Consider the following 16827-nt stretch of genomic DNA (forward strand, 5'->3'; position numbering starts at 1 on the left):
GTACAGCCAAATTCCAGTACTGATGCTATTAAGGATATTTCATCATTGCTGAGAGTAACTGTCTAATTGGGAACATCACTAAGGTCTGCTGTCTGCACATTCCTAGTCTCACGTACTCCCTTCCCCACCCACTTGTATTTCTCAAAACTTCTTCCTCTCTAGTAACCACTCATGGTCTGTCCTCTTCCTGGTCTCATATCTCCCCCACTCCACCCCAGCTGCATGTGCTTTTGCACCAGCCTTGCAGCACCCAGTGACTTACTTCCTTTCTGCATTCCTGTCAAAGCCGGACCTGAAGGTCAAGTCTATTTTCTTCCAGCCTCCCAAAAGCAGAAGTTTCATGTGATTTGTCTTTATACCTTTGGTGCCTTATACATTGGAGATTCTAAACAAATCCTGACAGAAAGGAGAGAAATTATTTGAGCCATGCATACACATGAAAAAATCCATTTTGAATTGGTATCACACCTTTCACATCAACAAAATCCAGAAGGGCATTTATCCATCTACCAAATACTTGTTGCCCATTCACTCTAATTCAAATAGCTTCCTTTCTGTACCCCTGTGACATACGGGCAACTCTGCAGCAAAATTCATGCTGCATAGAATGCATGTGACAAAGGGTCAGGGACTGAGTTTTATTTTCCTTTGAGTCTTTGACATCTACTACAAAGCCTAATAGTTAGCAGGCAACCTAATGATTTAGTTAATCAACTCACATGCATGAAAGCAGAGACACACAGAAAGCAGATAATCCAGAAGCTAATTGCAAAAAGCAAATAATCTGTAAACTAATTAGACTATAAAACAAACGAAACCAGGTACCATTATTTTAAATATATTTTCAGTGCAAAATAATACAGTGTCATTTTGCATTTACAGAACATGCCTGGCTTTTTGCACTTTCCCAGTCATTTCCTCATGCAATTCACTGTATAGCCACTGTGTTTGGCAGCAGGAACAGGAAATTTTTGCTGAATTTGGAATTAGGACAGTTGGATTCAAGTCCTGTCTTCACCACTTCCTGTCTGTGTGACCTTGAGAAAAGCCCTTTAGCCATTATGCCTCTAAATTTCCTCCTCTGTAGAGTGGTGATAAGATCTTCTTCCTGCCTCACAGGCTTTTGAGGCTGGGGAATGGAAGGCAGAGGTGGAAGGAAATAATCATACTCGGTACCTACTGTGCACTAGGCATTGAAATATATTATTTAATTCTTGCCAAAATTCTAAAAAGTTAGGTTTCACTATTTTTTTTTTGTCCATCAGATGAGGAAACTGAGATTCAACAAATAAAGTAACTTTCCCAGGGTCCTCATATCATTAAGTGTCAGGACTGGGACTCCACCCAATCTTCATGAAACCATAAAACTTCCAAATGAGACTATACATGTATCTGCTACTATTGTTCTAAGTGTAGAAGGCAGAGGCAAAGAGAAGCAAATATCATGAGGTCACACAGCCTGCTGGGACTAGGACCTAGTTCTCCTGATTCTTGACCTGAATGAAGCCTTTTCATCGAACCATACTGCCTTGATGATCCCAGGAAAAGGCAGAAAGGGACATGATGCTTGTTTAGTCAGACCAGCTGTTGCAGATCTATTTTAAGACAAGCACTTTGAAAATCATGGAAGGTGAGTATCAAGTATATCATTAAATATTCCATATTAATTGACCTTTTAGAGAACTCCCATGTGAGTAGCATATGCTGCTGGCTTCCTGTTATGTAAGCAGCTTACAGGCTAGCTGCAACCCTTGCAAAACATATTTTGAAAGCACATTCAGACAGCAGCACAAAATATAATTCTAAAATAATTTTCCATGGAGATCAAAAGTAACTACCTTTGCTGTTTATGATATTGTACACTAAATGCCCAAGACTGGATAAATGCATAATGTAAACTTATGGTTGGTCTTAACAACATGAAGGATCTCTGCTGATGAGGTGTGGAGGGGGTGTGATAAGATTCCAAATAATAGCTAATTGTGGGTTTCTATACATTGGCAAGGATAGTTAAAATGCAGAGAAAGAGAGACAGAACCATTTCAAAGCATAGCATTTAAAACAACAGTGTCACTGCTTCCCAGGGAAATGTAGACACTCCTGAAACAAGAACAGAGTGAAAGGCCAGCATCATTCTGAATGGAGAAAAATTGAAGGCATTCCCTCTAAGATCTGGTACAAGACAGGGATGCCCTCTCTCGCCACTTCTGTTCAACATAGTCCTCGAAACACTGGCCAGAGCAATTAGGCAGACGAAAGAAATTAAAGGCATAAAAATAGGAAAAGAAGAACTTAAATTATCACTATTTGCAGATGATATGATTCTATACCTAGCAGACCCAAAAGGGTCTACAAAGAAGCTATTAGAGCTAATAAATGAATTCAGCAAAGTGGCAGGATATAAGATCAACACGCATAAATCAAAGGCATTCCTGTATATGAGCGACAAATCCTCTGAAATGGAAATGAGGACAACTACTCCATTCACAATATCCCCCCAAAAAATAAAATACTTGGGAATCAACCTAACAAAAGAGGTGAAAGATTTATACAATGAAAATTACAGAACCCTAAAGAAAGACATAGAAGAAGACCTTAGAAGATGGAAAAATATACCCTGCTCATGGATAGGCAGAACTAACATCATCAAAATGGCGATATTACCAAAAGTCCTATATAAGTTCAATGCAATGCCAATCAAAATCCCAACAGCATATCTTATAGAAATCCATAAAAGAATCATGAAATTCATATGGAATAATAAAAGACCCAGAATAGCAAAAACAATACTAAGCAGGAAGTGTGAATCAGGCGGTATAGCGATACCAGACTTCAAACTATACTACAGAGCAATAGTAACAAAAACAGCATGGTACTGGTACCAAAACAGGCGGGTGGACCAATGGTACAGAATAGAGGACACAGTAACCAATCCACAAAACTACAACTATCTTATTTTTGATAAAGGGGCTAAAAGCATGCAAGGAGGAAGGATAGCATCTTCAACAAATGGTGCTGGGAAAACTGGAAATCCATTTGCACCAAAATGAATCTGAATCCCTATCTCTCGCCGTGCACAAAAGTGAACTCAAAATGGATCAAGGAGCTTGATATTAAATCAGAGACATGGCATCTGATAGAAGAAAAAGTTGGTTATGATCTACACGCTGTGGGATTGGGCTCCAAATTCCTCAATAGGACACCCATAGCGCTAGAGTTAACAACTAGAATCAACAAATGGGACTTACTCAAACTAAAAAGTTTTTTCTCAGCAAAAGAAACAATAAGAGAGATAAACAGGGAGCCTACATCCTGGGAACAAATCTTTACTCCACACACTTCAGATAGAGCCCTAATAACCAGAATATACAAAGAACTCAAAAAATTAGACAATAAGATAACAAATAACCCAATCAATAAATGGGCCAAGGACCTGAACAGACACTTCTCAGAGGAGGACATACAATCAATCAACACGTACATGAAAAAATGCACACCATCGCTAGCAGTCAGAGAAATGCAAATCAAAACTACCCTAAGATACCATCTCACTCCAGTAAGACTGGCAGCCATTAGGAAGTCAAACAACAATAAGTGCTGGAGAGGATGCTCGGAAAAGGGCACTCTTGTTCATTGCTGGTGGGACTGCAAATTGGTGCAGCCAATTTGGAAAGCAGTATGGAGATTTCTCGGAAAGCTGGGAATGGAACCACCATTCGACCCAGCTATTCCCCTTCTCGGTCTATTCCCTAAAGCCCTAACAAGAGCATGCTACAGGGACACTGCTACATCGATGTTCATAGCAGCTCAATTCACGATAGCAAGACTGTGGAACCAGCCTAGATGCCCTTCAATAGATGAATGGATAAAAAAAATGTGGCATTTATATACTATGGAGTATTACTCTGCATTAAAAAATGACAAAATCATAGAATTTGGAGGGAAATGGATGGCATTAGAGCAGATTATGCTAAGTGAAGCTAGTCAATCTTTAAAAAACAAATACCAAATGACTCCTTTGATATAAGGGGAGTAAACAAGGACAGGGTAGGGACGAAGAGCTTGAGAAGAAGATTTACATTAAACAGGGATGAGAGGTGGGAGGGAAAGGGAGTGAGAAGGGAAATTGCATGGAAATGGAAGGCGATCCTCAGGGATATACAAAATGTCATACAAGAGGAAAGGAGGGGTAAGACAAGATAATACAAATGGAAGAAATGATTTACAGTAGAAGGGGTAGAGAGAGAAAAGGGAAGGGGAGGGGAGGGGAGGGGAGGGGAAGGGGGATAGTAGAGAATAGGACAGACATCAGAATACATCAGACACTAGAAAGGCAATATGTCAATCAATGGAAGGGAAACTGATGTGATACAGCAATTTGTATACGGGGTAAAATGGGGAGTTCATAATCCACGTGAATCAAACCGTGTAATATGATGTATTAAGAACTATGTAATGTTATGAACGACCAATAAAAAAAAAAAAATAGAAGATGCAAAAAAAAAAAAAAAAAGAACAGAGTGAAACCACATGCCCAAGGCCAACTGTCAAAAGACAATATTTAAAGGTCAAAAGGGACCAGCTATATTCACTTTCTCTTTTTCTCTCATCAACTGTCCTTAGTTTTTCTATCTGATTGTATTTCCTTCTCCCATCATATCCTACCAAAGGTCTTATTCCCATTTTTCTAAGTAGTGAGATAAACGTGTATAAAATCATTCAGGTGGTATATTCAGCATTCTAAACCAACATTATTGACTCAATATCTGACTAGTATGGAGCACTATTAATAATAGCCAGGAGGCTCATTAGAGACCATTTCTCCAAGGAACACTGGAAAAAAACAATACAACAACAGAATTAAAGAAAATTCCATGGCAGGTCACCTTCAGATGTGCCAGTAGTTTTGCTGAGAGGAATTCAGTTCACCTTAAATACTCTAATTCTAATTTTAGCTCTATCATGAACTTTGCAAGTTACTAAACCCCTCTTGGCCCCAGAGAGTGTCTATCACTTGGGGATAAATAACAGTTCCTGCCCCATGGTGTTGTGGCAATTCAATGAGATAATGCACAGGAGGTGTGCAGAAGTGCTAACAATAGTTATAATAAAAACAGTGTCTCTCATGCACTTACATGCCAATCAGGGAGTTAATTAATTTATCTGGTCCTCACGATAACCCTACAAGGTAGACTCTTTGAGTACATCTATTTTACAGATGAGAAAGCTGAAAAACAGACAGGATCATCCACTATCTCAAAGTCACTCTATTGGTAAGTGGAGGAATAATGTCCTCTACTATAATTAGTAATGGCATTTAATGGTCAGGTATTTTGGGGTTTTAATGAAATGGCTAGTGTTGGGTATGTTATTTTTTAAAATTTATATAGATATATTTGAAAAGCTAGTAAATGAGGAGTCATTTTCAACTCACTGATGAATTTATGCCTATTTATGAATGACTATTATGAATGACTATTATGTACGACTCCTGTGTCAACTTCCAGAGGTGTACAACAGTAAATTACCTACGATGGCCTCAAGCAAGTCATAGCCTAGAGGAAAGCAAATAAGAAAAAAAAAAATTGCAAGATGGGTGGAGTACAACATTCCTTGCACTATGTGCACCACAACAGCGGCATGGGATCTGCTGCCTCTGAGAAGCAGCCAGGGGAGACCCACTGCAAAGGTGACTCTGGAACTGAATTTTCAGACAAATGAGGAAGATATGTCAAAAAGAAAGGAATAGGAACATGCATTTACACCAAGTCATTTAACATGGCAGCTCATTCAAGAAACCATGAAGAGGTCAGGAATGCAGAATGGAGGGAGCTTGGAGAGATGATGCAGCACCAGACCATCAGCCTCTGTATGCTTTCTAAGGACTGTGGATTGTATCTGTGGTCCATGAGGAACCAACAGTTTTAAGGAAGTTGACTGACCACCTGCCCCCGTAGTTCAGGTCAAACCTTGAGTCACTCTCCATCACACCCAACGTTCATTAGCAAGTCTTTGTGGTCCTACTTTGAAAACATGCACTCAATCAAATGAGGGAGATGATAGCACCTGGAAATGGAAAAGATCCAGAAGAGAAGTGACGAATCAGGGGAGAATGGGGAGAAAAGTAAAGGAGAAACTGGCCTCTGCCAGGAACACTGTTCATTCACTCATGTTACAGGAGAGGAAGCACCATTTATGGACCCAGATATAGGAGGGTGGTAGCTAGAGGAGACTCTTTCTGATTTTATCTATTTTCTCAGTGGATTAGGAAGCAAGGTCATCAGTTCAGAAAAAGAGTGGGGGTCAGATGAAAGAAGAAAAGGTACTAAACAGTCATGCAGGAGAGACAAAATATAAACGATCTAGAAAGGTTCTCAAACTTTTTGGTGCCGGGACCCCTCTATACTCTTAAGAAAAGTGATTATTGAGAACTCTCAGCAGCTTTTGTTTGGGGGGCTCATATCTATCAATGTGTAACACTAGAATTCTAAACTACGAAATCTGTAAAGAAATCTCAAGCAAGTATTCCACCACTAGCCACAGTAAGGACATCAGCAATACCACATAGCTTCTGGAAATCTCTACCATGCACTTTTTTAGAAAGTTAGAATTCACAGGCAAATAAGGTCTGAATATTATAAAGAGGATTTGCCTTATAGAAGCCCTAAAAGCATCCTGGGAATTTCCAGGAGTCCTTGGACCCTACTTTGAGAAATATAATGAGATGACTGGGTAGTATATGGTGCCCACTTGAAGTCAGGAGTCATAAATTTAAAGTGAGAGGAATCAATGTGGCATGGGTTTTCCTCCCTCATCTCAGCTGTAGGCGGGAAATAAGTAGTAAGTTGGATTTGACCAGAATTGTGTTTACCCAAATGAGAAAGATAAATAAAAGAAGCCAAGGAAGTAATTATAATAGCTATGGTATTTAAGCTAAGTAGGAAGGAAATGAAGCCATGAAGGCAGTGAAGAGGTGGTAGAAGCAATGAGTTCAAAAGATTGGTGGACATTAGGTATTAGTAGAATAAGCCAGAAAGAAAGGGGTAGTGACAGAGTGGGAAGCTTGAATCTGAGAAGCTGGAGGGTAACTAGTAGTAACTTCAAGCCCAAGGTCTCCAGCTGAACTTGCTCCTTTTCCCTCTGCATCTGCCCCTCCTCCATCAGTCACACAAGCATGAAATCTGGGGCTCAGCCTAGATATGGTCCACTCTCTACAGGAACAGGTCCCCAAGTCCTATCCATTCCAACTCTTCTCTAATCTTTTGTGTACCGCCCCCCCCACCGGTCCCCTCCTCTCGTGACTAGACTTCAGCCATAGTTTTACTAATGCTTACTTCTTCTCTGTCCAATCCATTCCAACTCTGCTGTGAGTGAATTTTCTCCAGTGAGCAGACTCCACCCCTAAAGTGACTACAACAATGGAGGCAAGGGGCATAAAAAAAAATACAGACCTAGACCTTCAGTGTGAATTTGGTGCTGTCCTGATAGAATCAGACCATGGATGTCATGAGATGATCCGGGGAAGAGAATATGAAAGGAAAAGACAACTAAAGAGAAAACTTTAACCTGTTTAAGGAAAGTTTAGACAGAGAAGCTGCCAAAGGAAGCTGAGAATGAATAAGAGACAGGAGAGAACTGAAGCGTACAGAGCGGTGAGAGTAAAGGGGAGACGGAGCTTTGGGAAGAAGGGAACGATCAGTAACAGACTGCACAGAGTTTATAAAAAATAATAAAAGGATCCATTGTATTTGAAAATTAGGAAAGGTATAGAATCTATTGAATAAACCCATTCACAGGACAAAAACACAATATTCTCAATCTTTAAAAAACAAAGCTCTGTTTTCCTAGTCTTGGCAGCTGAGGGACTGTACCTCATCAACAAAGTCGCAGCAATTCAGCTTCAGCCACAAACTACACCAATAGAACAAGTGCTCAGGATGCTTTATGGTGCCATGATACTTTACCTGAGAAGACCCTGACAGGAGTTGAGTTTAAAATTATGTTGGAAAATTCCAAGAATAACCTAACAAATGGCAAAAAGATTATGGGATGACATTCTTTTTGGATAATGGTGGGAGGTTTTGTTTGTTTGTTTTGGTCTCTCCCTTCTATGTAATCCAAGGTCTTAACCCAACTTTTTCTCTTCTTTCTCCACTACTCCCAGATGATACCATCCAATCTCATGATTTTAAGCACCATCTACACCTTGATGACTCCCAATTTATATCTCAGACTTCTTCAATTGCCTGCTCAGCATCTCCATCCAGATGTCTATGGGCATTTCAAACATAACTAGCTCCAGCTCCTACTCCTTTCCTCCTACACAAACCCTCAAAGCTATTTTCATTCCAATAGCTTGGGTCAAAGCTCCTGGAGCCATACTTTGGAGGGAGTGGTGCAGGTGGTACTGGGGATTTAACACAGGGGTGCTTGACCATGGAGTCATATCCCCAGCCCTTTTTATTTTTTGAGATAGGGTCTTGCTAAGTTGCTCAGGGCCTAAGTTGTTGAGGCTAGTCTAGAACTTGAGATCCTCCTGCCTCAGCTTCCCGAGCCACTGGGATTACAGTACTAAAGTCATTTTTGATTCCTCTCTTCTCATAACACTCATCTGAGTTCATCAATAGATCCTTGGCTGTACCTTCAAAATACATCCAGAGCTCTTCTATTTCATGCCCATTGCTGCTGCTGCTGCTGCTGCTGCTGCTGCTATTGCTCTGGTCAGAGAAACCACATCTCTTGTCTAAATGGTAGAACTCTCCCAACTGCCTCTATCCTTGCTGCTCCACAGGCTACTCATCATATGGCAGCCAGAGTGACTCTGTTGAAAAAGTTACTGAAGTCACAACATGCCTTTGCTCAAACCTTCAGTTGGCTTCCCATTTCACTCAAAGTGAAAGCCAAAGTCCTTATAAGGCCCCTAAGCCCTAAAAATTGGGCTCACATTTTCTCTTGACCTCTTCCCTACTACTCTTAGCCACACTCATTCTCCCCAGCCTCCCTTGCCTTGCTGGTCCTCCACTGTGCCTGCAGTTAACTACCTCAGGTCTTTCGCATTTCATACCCCTCTAGGAATATTTTTTTAAAGCATCCACATCCCTGCATTCCCTCACTCCCTTTAGGTCCCTGCCCAGCTGAAACCACAGCAAAGAGGGCTTTCTTGGCTGTCTTCCACAGATCACATAAACCACCTTTGACAAAATCACGTCATATTTCTCTCTGTTCCTTCACCTAGCTTCAAACGTCCTCATTATACATTATATGGTCATTTATTTTTTATGGTCCATCTCCTCCACTAACATGTAAATCCCTTCAGGGCAGGGACTTTGTCAAGTTTGTTTACTGTTCCAAACCAGTATCTTAATGCCTAGCACACAGTAGGAATAAGCAAGTGTTTGTTGAAGAAATCCTTAAAGTCTGAATAATTCATTTTAGGACAATTCAAAGTTAACATACTGTACACAGTGGTCAGTAAACTCATCAAATGCAGTACTACCACTCTAAGATATAATATAAAGGAAAACTTTAAATCTCAAAATAAGACTAAAATCATTCCATTAATGACAGAGCTATGGTTGGTTTTAGGTGTTCATTGAGACCTTCTTAGCCACTAAAAATGACATCAAGCCAATAACCCCCGCCCTTTCACAAGGCACCCCAATACAGTCAACACCAGTAGGCGCGTCTTCTCCAGAATCATTGGTGTGCTTTATGTCCTATCTAGAGTGTTGTTTTGGATGAAAAAGATCTGTATTTTATATATATATATATAATTTTCAATGTCCAGTTGGATTTTACTTAATTTTAATCTTTATAATAAAAGGAACATATTAAAGTGAAACTAAAAGTGATATGTATCTCTTTTATCCATTATAAATAAAAACAAAAACTAAATCAATATTAAAAAGTACTTGTTTCTGAACCAGAGAAGATCACTGTCTAACCAAGATGGCAAGACCAAGAAGAACTGCTGTCCACAGCCAGGAAGAACAGCAAGAGAGTGGGATCCCCGTTATGCTTCTGTTTTGAAGAAGACTGGAGTACTTACAAAAACTTCAAGAATCACTTATAACTGAGCAATCATTGTTTGCATGGCAATTTATTTTTTAAATGCAAACAAGGCAGAATGCTGAAAAAATGAAAAAAAAATCCCACTTACTGGAATAAACACCTTTATTATTAAACGAAACTAGTCACTTTATAGCCTCTTTGGGAAAAACTAAAAACAGGCAATAAGTAAAACATCAATAAATTAAAGTTTCCTTTGTCAGCATCTGCTCATAGCAGTTTCAAAATGTCATAAAACTCTAAAGTAAGAGCTTCCAGTTATTTCCTGTCTTAGAAAATCATATGCTTAAGAAAATAGTCTATATAAAATTAATATCTTCAATAGAACCTAGCTCAGGTAGACTAACTCAGATTGACTCTAACATAGTGAAGAGATAAGTAGTGGTAATGACCTCTAAATTCCAAAGAAGAAACTGTTGGCTTGAATGTCTGGAATGTACTAGGTTAACAGATTATTCATCATACACAATGCACACAGCTGATGTAGTGGGAACCTCAGATCTTTTCCCAAGAAAAATGTATGAGGCAGGAATATTTATAGATGTCAGTCCAAAGGAACTATAAACCTTTGTGATTCTTTTAAAATTGTAATTGGAACCTATTACTCCTAAAAGTGAACATTACGTACACAGTTATGTCTGAGCACTAAGGCATATTAAATATGTCAACGTGTTTCATGAAGCCATTTAATAAGTCTCATATAAGGATTTAATGATGACCTATGTAATTCAAATTCATCTGTCTTGCTTCTCAGCCATTCAGAACCTTATCTCTCTACAATGTGGTAAAGAATCAACAAGGAAGCAAAAACAGGCACCACTGTATTCAGATACTAGCCTTACCAGATTCAGGTTTGAGAACTGGACTTGATTTGGAACCCAAAAGCTCAGGGTTAGGCAATCTTATGAACTCAAAGCAAACAGCCTAAGGAAGACATTTAGTTGTCCCACTTACCTCTTTATAACCTGGTGGTTTGTCTGATAGGAGTGTAATAATCCCTTTAGGGCAAGTACCTGCTATGCTCATTGTGGTACCCTCAGTAGGGAATAGACCTCTTAGAGAATTGTATGTGCTCAATTTTCATTAATTATGCTTATAATGACAATCCTTAGTCATCAAAAAGATTAAATTACATCTAATACATTCTAAAAGGCAAAGAGCAAAACACATTTGAAAAAAATTTTCATCAATTGTTAACAGTCAAATAAAGTTTTAAAAGGGTAATCTTCAACCGTCTAGAAAACTTGATTATTGAAAACAACTTAATGTACAACCTCTGAAAGTTTCAGGAAACTGAAGTTTCAGGAAATGTGCACAGTACCATATTATGTGCTGGTGGGCCAAAGCATCCTGACCCATGCTGCTTCCTGAGGCTACAGGGAAGGTGAAAAACAGGGATCTATGGGACTAGCTAACCGACTGACTGCAGCTTCCTGCAAAATACAAATTTCTGCTAAACTCCTCAAAAGGATATCCAGAGTTGGGACAGTTGTTAAAGGGTCTACAATGTTAGCAATCACTATGCAGGTTTGTGTGTGGGTTTAAAACAGTTTACCTTATATTTAAATACATATGGCTCCCACCTCTTACCTGCCTGTTCTTTCTTGGAGACTGCTCAAGGCTAAAAGCAGATGGGCAAGGGGTGTAGAATGTGAAGAGTACAGGGACCCTCATAAAACAATGACATTGAGAACCAGAGGTGAGTGTGTATGCACTCTGAATACATAATTAATAAATCGTATAAACTTTATATGATTTAATAATTATGTTCCTTCTTAAAAAGGCACTACTTGGGTTGCTATGGGACTAATGTTTCATAAAAGAAACTCTTCTAAGTTGAAACTGGGTTTTTACAACAAGAAACTGAAAACAAAGATTATGAATGGTGTTATCATCCTTCTGAATAGAAACTTTCCTACAGGACCAAGAAACCACTATTCGGCTGCATTCTGACTTTTGAGCTGCCTGTAAAAAGCACATAGCCTTCCAGGGCTGCATTTTCTTTAAAACCCTAAAAGAGGCATCTCCAGGCAAGCCTCGGCCATGGGAGTCCGATGTATACCACATCACCTGAGCACAGGACCGAATGAAAGAAAGCGGAATCTTTAGTGAAACTTTTCATTTCCTGTCGCTGCTGAGTGAGGCTGGACTCCTTCTCACATGGCTTCAGCAGAGCTGTAAACACAACCATCCAGCTTGCCAGCTGGCCACCAGCTCAGGGGGCCTTCGGGTACAGCCTCTGCGTCCTGCTCCTTTTCCTTCCTTCGACCAGTGTCATTCCTGTTCAGATAACGGTACCAAACGCCCTCCACTTCCTAGAGTCCTCATGTATGTCATGGTTCCTCTTTCAAAAGAGCATGGGAACAAAACGCAAAGCAGAAGAACAAACTAAAAGCAAATTTACCCCATCACCCCGTTTCATCCCTTCCCATCGTTATTACAGAAGAGCTGGATCAAATTCTCTTTGTTGCCCTACACAAACACACACATGCACAATAGGTGAAGGGCACCCTAAGACAACTTCTTTCTTCCCGCCTCACAAAAAGCCTTTACGAAATCCTTGCACCATCTCTGGACGCAAAGCTTGAGCATGCAGCTGAAGAGCTAAACCATTTTCAGCCAAGGTAGGAAAAGCTGAAGTGGTCCCCAAAGCAGAAGGCTGGGAGGCAGGGCAAGCTGAGCGCACCTAGATGTTTGCATTTACACAAAGAAATTAGCCAGATGATTAATGGGAGATACCGGCAGGAGGCGGGGGCGCCCAACCGGCCTCCTTACCTGGGACATCTGCGGCCTCAGGTTGATCTCCTTCAGGTTGATGGAGTGCGCCCGGAGGTTGTTGAGCAGCTGGCAAAGCAGGACTCCATCGCGGAGGGTCTGCGCCAGGTCAAACACTTGCGCTGAGTCCCAGGTCACCCGGTGGTTGGCAGGAAGCACCTTGCAGTGGATGAGCCACTGAGCGCACTGCTTCCATGGCTCCATGTCCGACGGCTCCCGGATTCAACCCGGCTGGGGCAGGCTGCGAGGATGCGGCCGCAGCTACCGCGGTTCCTCCGCGCCCCGCCGACGCCAGCCGCCGTCAGTCCCTTCCCTGGGCAGGTTCTAGGATTCGGGCGCCACGGCCAGCGGATCAGGGGCGCCACGCAGAGCTCGACTCTGGTTTGGGACCCGGTCAGCCGCTGCCGGGCCGCTGCTGCAGCGAGTCCCGCGCGCTCTTCTTGCGCCCGGGCCGGCTCGGCGGCGGCGACCGAGCACAGGCTTCCGACTCGCGAGCCCGGCGCCCCGCGACTGAGCATGCCCAGCGCGCCGGGCCGGTCCTGCTGCCGTCTGCGAGTCCCCAGAGGCGCGGGTGGGAGCGCTCGAGCCGCCCTGGCTTGGGGTCGGTAGCCGAGGGCGGGGCGTAGGGGAGGGGCAGGCGGAGTAGGGGGTGGTAGCTACAAAGGGGATCCCAGAGCCCCCGCCCACCCGCGAACCCTCCGATTCGCGGAGTTTACACAACCCCAGGCATCCAGGGATTTTCTACTGGAGTAGCTTCCTGGAGAATGTGGTTAAACCCTGAAATACGATGGGGTTCCTCCTGGGACATCCTAAACAATGGATGCAATTTTTCAAAGTGGGGGTCTCAAAGGAAAGTCAGATTAATTGGGGCAGCCGGGCTCCCCAGAGAAATGAAGCAAGCACAAAGCATCGGCGCTGAAAGTTTGAGATCGGCGCCCCCTCGCCCCTTCCTGTCCTGTCCGTTCTACAGAGAATTCCTCAGACTGTTCCTCCAAGTTAGTTTCCTGTAAAGATCTTTTGGCATTTTTAAAGTATGTGTGTGAAGACCTCTTCAAAAACGACTCCACCCGGAGCCTATCTCAACACGAAGTGTTTTTCACTTAGTGCTGGTTTCTCTCTACTCTCTCAGGCTCGGAACTGTCACTGTAGCAGTTCTGGCCCTTTTGCTGACCGCAGAAAAAAAAAACCTGCCTGAGAAAAATAGGCCGGTGACACGGAGACTAAACTGCGCATGCGTCAGTGATTTGCGACCAGGTTGGGGAGCAAAGCGCATCAGGCTTGGGCGGCTCCTGTAGGGATAAGTTTTGGGAACATTTGTAAAAGTTGAAACATGCTCCCTAGAACTCTTGCACCAGCGGAAGCAGTGCACTCGCTCTTCTTAAATCTTTTAGGGACTAACCCTGCCTGTTTTACTCCCAGCGCCCCTCAAAACTAAAATGTGTATAAATTATTTTTAGCAATATGTTGTTACATTGAACTCTTTCTCTTCGTGTAAATGAGGTCCTTGGTGAATCTTTACTCTTTTAAGATATATTCTTCTGAAATTTGTAATAAAATATGAAATCCAGTTTGGTGAGATCTTAGGTCATTTTTTAGTTTTATTAGATATCTGTAGCTTGAATTTTAATTTTAAATCATATTTACTTTATAAGCAGGTCAAAATGTTATTTTTAAAATATGTGACTTGTTAAGGACAGGGACTATGTCCTTTTTCATCTGACTGAGGCAAGCATAGCACACTGTGTACACAGTGTTAAACAATAAATCAGCCTGAGGATTTCCTTTCCTTACATGCATCCTTCCCCAGCAATTTCCTCCTGCGTCCAGTGTAGATTCCACCAATAGCACAAGGTTTCTGAAACCATAATTTCAGCAAGACAATAGTTCCCCCTTATCTGGGAGGAATATTTTTGAAGACCACCTAGTGGATGCCTGAAATTGCAGACAGCACCAAAACCTATACTATGTTCTAAGGTATAGTGGTATATCTCAGTTGGTAGGGCACGCATGCATGAGGCCCTGAATTCCATCTCCAGCCACAAACAGCTAGAAACCCTGCTAGACTGCAGCACCTTGAAAGCAGGAATAGTAACTTATTCATCTTCAAATTTCCAGAATCAACCTTGGTGCTTCTTGATGTCACAAAACAAGCACTCAATAAATGATTATAAGTTAAGTGAATGAATAAAGGAATAAACTAATGAGCTATATCGTCCTTCTTTCTCCCAGTCCCTAGATCTGTCTTCCTCGTAGTGAAAAGATCAGAAGGGATTTGCCAGTGTTGAATAAGAGCCACATGATGTAAAAAGTCTGCTCCTGCCTGTGTGTCTCAGCCTTTCTGGGCCCCAAGTTTAGCAGGTTGTGCTATTCAGATCTTGCTTAGCCCAACACAGTTATAAGAATGGGAAATGGGATGGGTAGCATCCTGAGCTGCAGAAAAAACAACAGATGTTGAGTATCACATACTAGAACCCTTTCTGTGTTCAAAATTCAACCAGAATCAAAAGGTAGGAACTAAAGAATTCACTAAGTCATACTTCAGTTCTAATGTACATAAAGACTGAATTTTAGGATGTGAGAGTCATATGAATTCATTGCTTGGCACATCTGTATTGGCACACAATCCTTGCCAATTTTTTAATTCTCATTCTTTCAACTTTTCAAATTATAAAAGAACATTTATCTACCTCTTGGAATTCAGAAACCCAAACTTACTTAATTCCTTATTTTATTTATTATTGATTTTATATCACAAGAGAAATAAATCATGGGTGGTACACAGCATACCCTAAATCAACTTCTGAAGTATTTAAGATGAAAAAACAAATATTGTATATTGCAAACTGAAATCCAGGCTGTTGGTCTGCTGGGTTAATTTTTTTCAACTATAATGAAATGTAGCTGGATTTCATATACACATAAAGAATTTGGGCTTTAAAGTTCTGAAAATTTGATATTGTCTTAAAAATAAAACCCAGAGAACTGCTATTAAGATATGATGGGGCTAGAATGAGATTTCTATAATAATCCTTCCTTTAATAACTATGTCCAAATCAGTGTGTACATAAAGACTTGGGGATTAGCTATAACTGAGCAGGGTGCTGTTAGTATCACAGGATCTCTTTCCTCTTCTGATCATGTTAAAGTCTGGATAATAATAATATCAGTAACAACAATGGCAATAATGATTTTCATTCAAAATGGTTCTAACAAAAAATTTTTTTTCTTGGGGTAATTTATGACACAAATAACTTCCAAGGCAGCAGCTTAAAAAAGAGGATAAGATCATGACTGCCAGTCTGTATCTTTTGCAGGGGGTGGATTAATAAAAGGCTCACTGACTAACCCATTTCCTAATAAATGAAAATGCAGTTGTTTCTCCTGTCCCCATTGAGAAGAGGGGTGGAAAGAAATGAGACTCCCAAGTTATACTTCACCAAGTCAATTGAGCCTTAGCTTTTCCAGACCCTGTCTCACATTAAACATGTAGCAGCCCTCAAGCCACGGTTAGATATTAGTCCACTGTGGAATGTCAGCAGTGAAATACAAACACATTAGGCTTTAAAGATGACTAAGGAGGTCAGACTTCCAGGGAAAAGCTAAATGGCTCTATGCATTCCCATCAGCAATGGAGGACTTTTAATTTGTGGAACATTTACATTTCCTTTGTATGTTGGTAAAAACAAATTACCAAAAAGAATGTTCTTCATACTGAGGTGGTGAACATTAAAATCCAATGTAAAGAAACTTTTGTGGGAAGTCCTTGGTGCCCTATTTCCACAAAATCCTGTACATATCACAATGATTATACCAAGTTATTTTCAAAATAATATTGTCTTTAAATGTCTGATACTGCAATTGTCATCACCCTCCTTGAACCTCCACCCTATCCCTCATTGCAGTCCCTAGTAACAGGAAGTATACCTAACCTACATCATCTCTCCAATGCCTAGCACCCAGTAGAGGATAGGTGTATGGATAGAT

At 41.0% G+C, this 16827-nt stretch overlaps 1 protein-coding gene across 1 annotated transcript in view; it reads right to left on the reverse strand.

The window, feature by feature from the left end:
- Window positions 1-13047, reverse strand: part of Vav3 (vav guanine nucleotide exchange factor 3) — a 357495-nt gene extending 344448 nt beyond the window's left edge. The window contains exon 1 of the mRNA XM_077791577.1: window positions 12844-13047. Within this exon, the coding sequence (XP_077647703.1) occupies window positions 12844-13047 (204 nt within the window). The remainder of the gene's footprint in view (window positions 1-12843) is intronic.
- Between the last annotated feature and the right edge of the window lie 3780 nt (window positions 13048-16827).

The sequence above is a fragment of the Urocitellus parryii genome, chromosome 11 (genome assembly GCF_045843805.1).
Source record: "Urocitellus parryii isolate mUroPar1 chromosome 11, mUroPar1.hap1, whole genome shotgun sequence".
In the NCBI taxonomy this organism is placed as follows: Eukaryota; Metazoa; Chordata; class Mammalia; order Rodentia; family Sciuridae; genus Urocitellus; species Urocitellus parryii.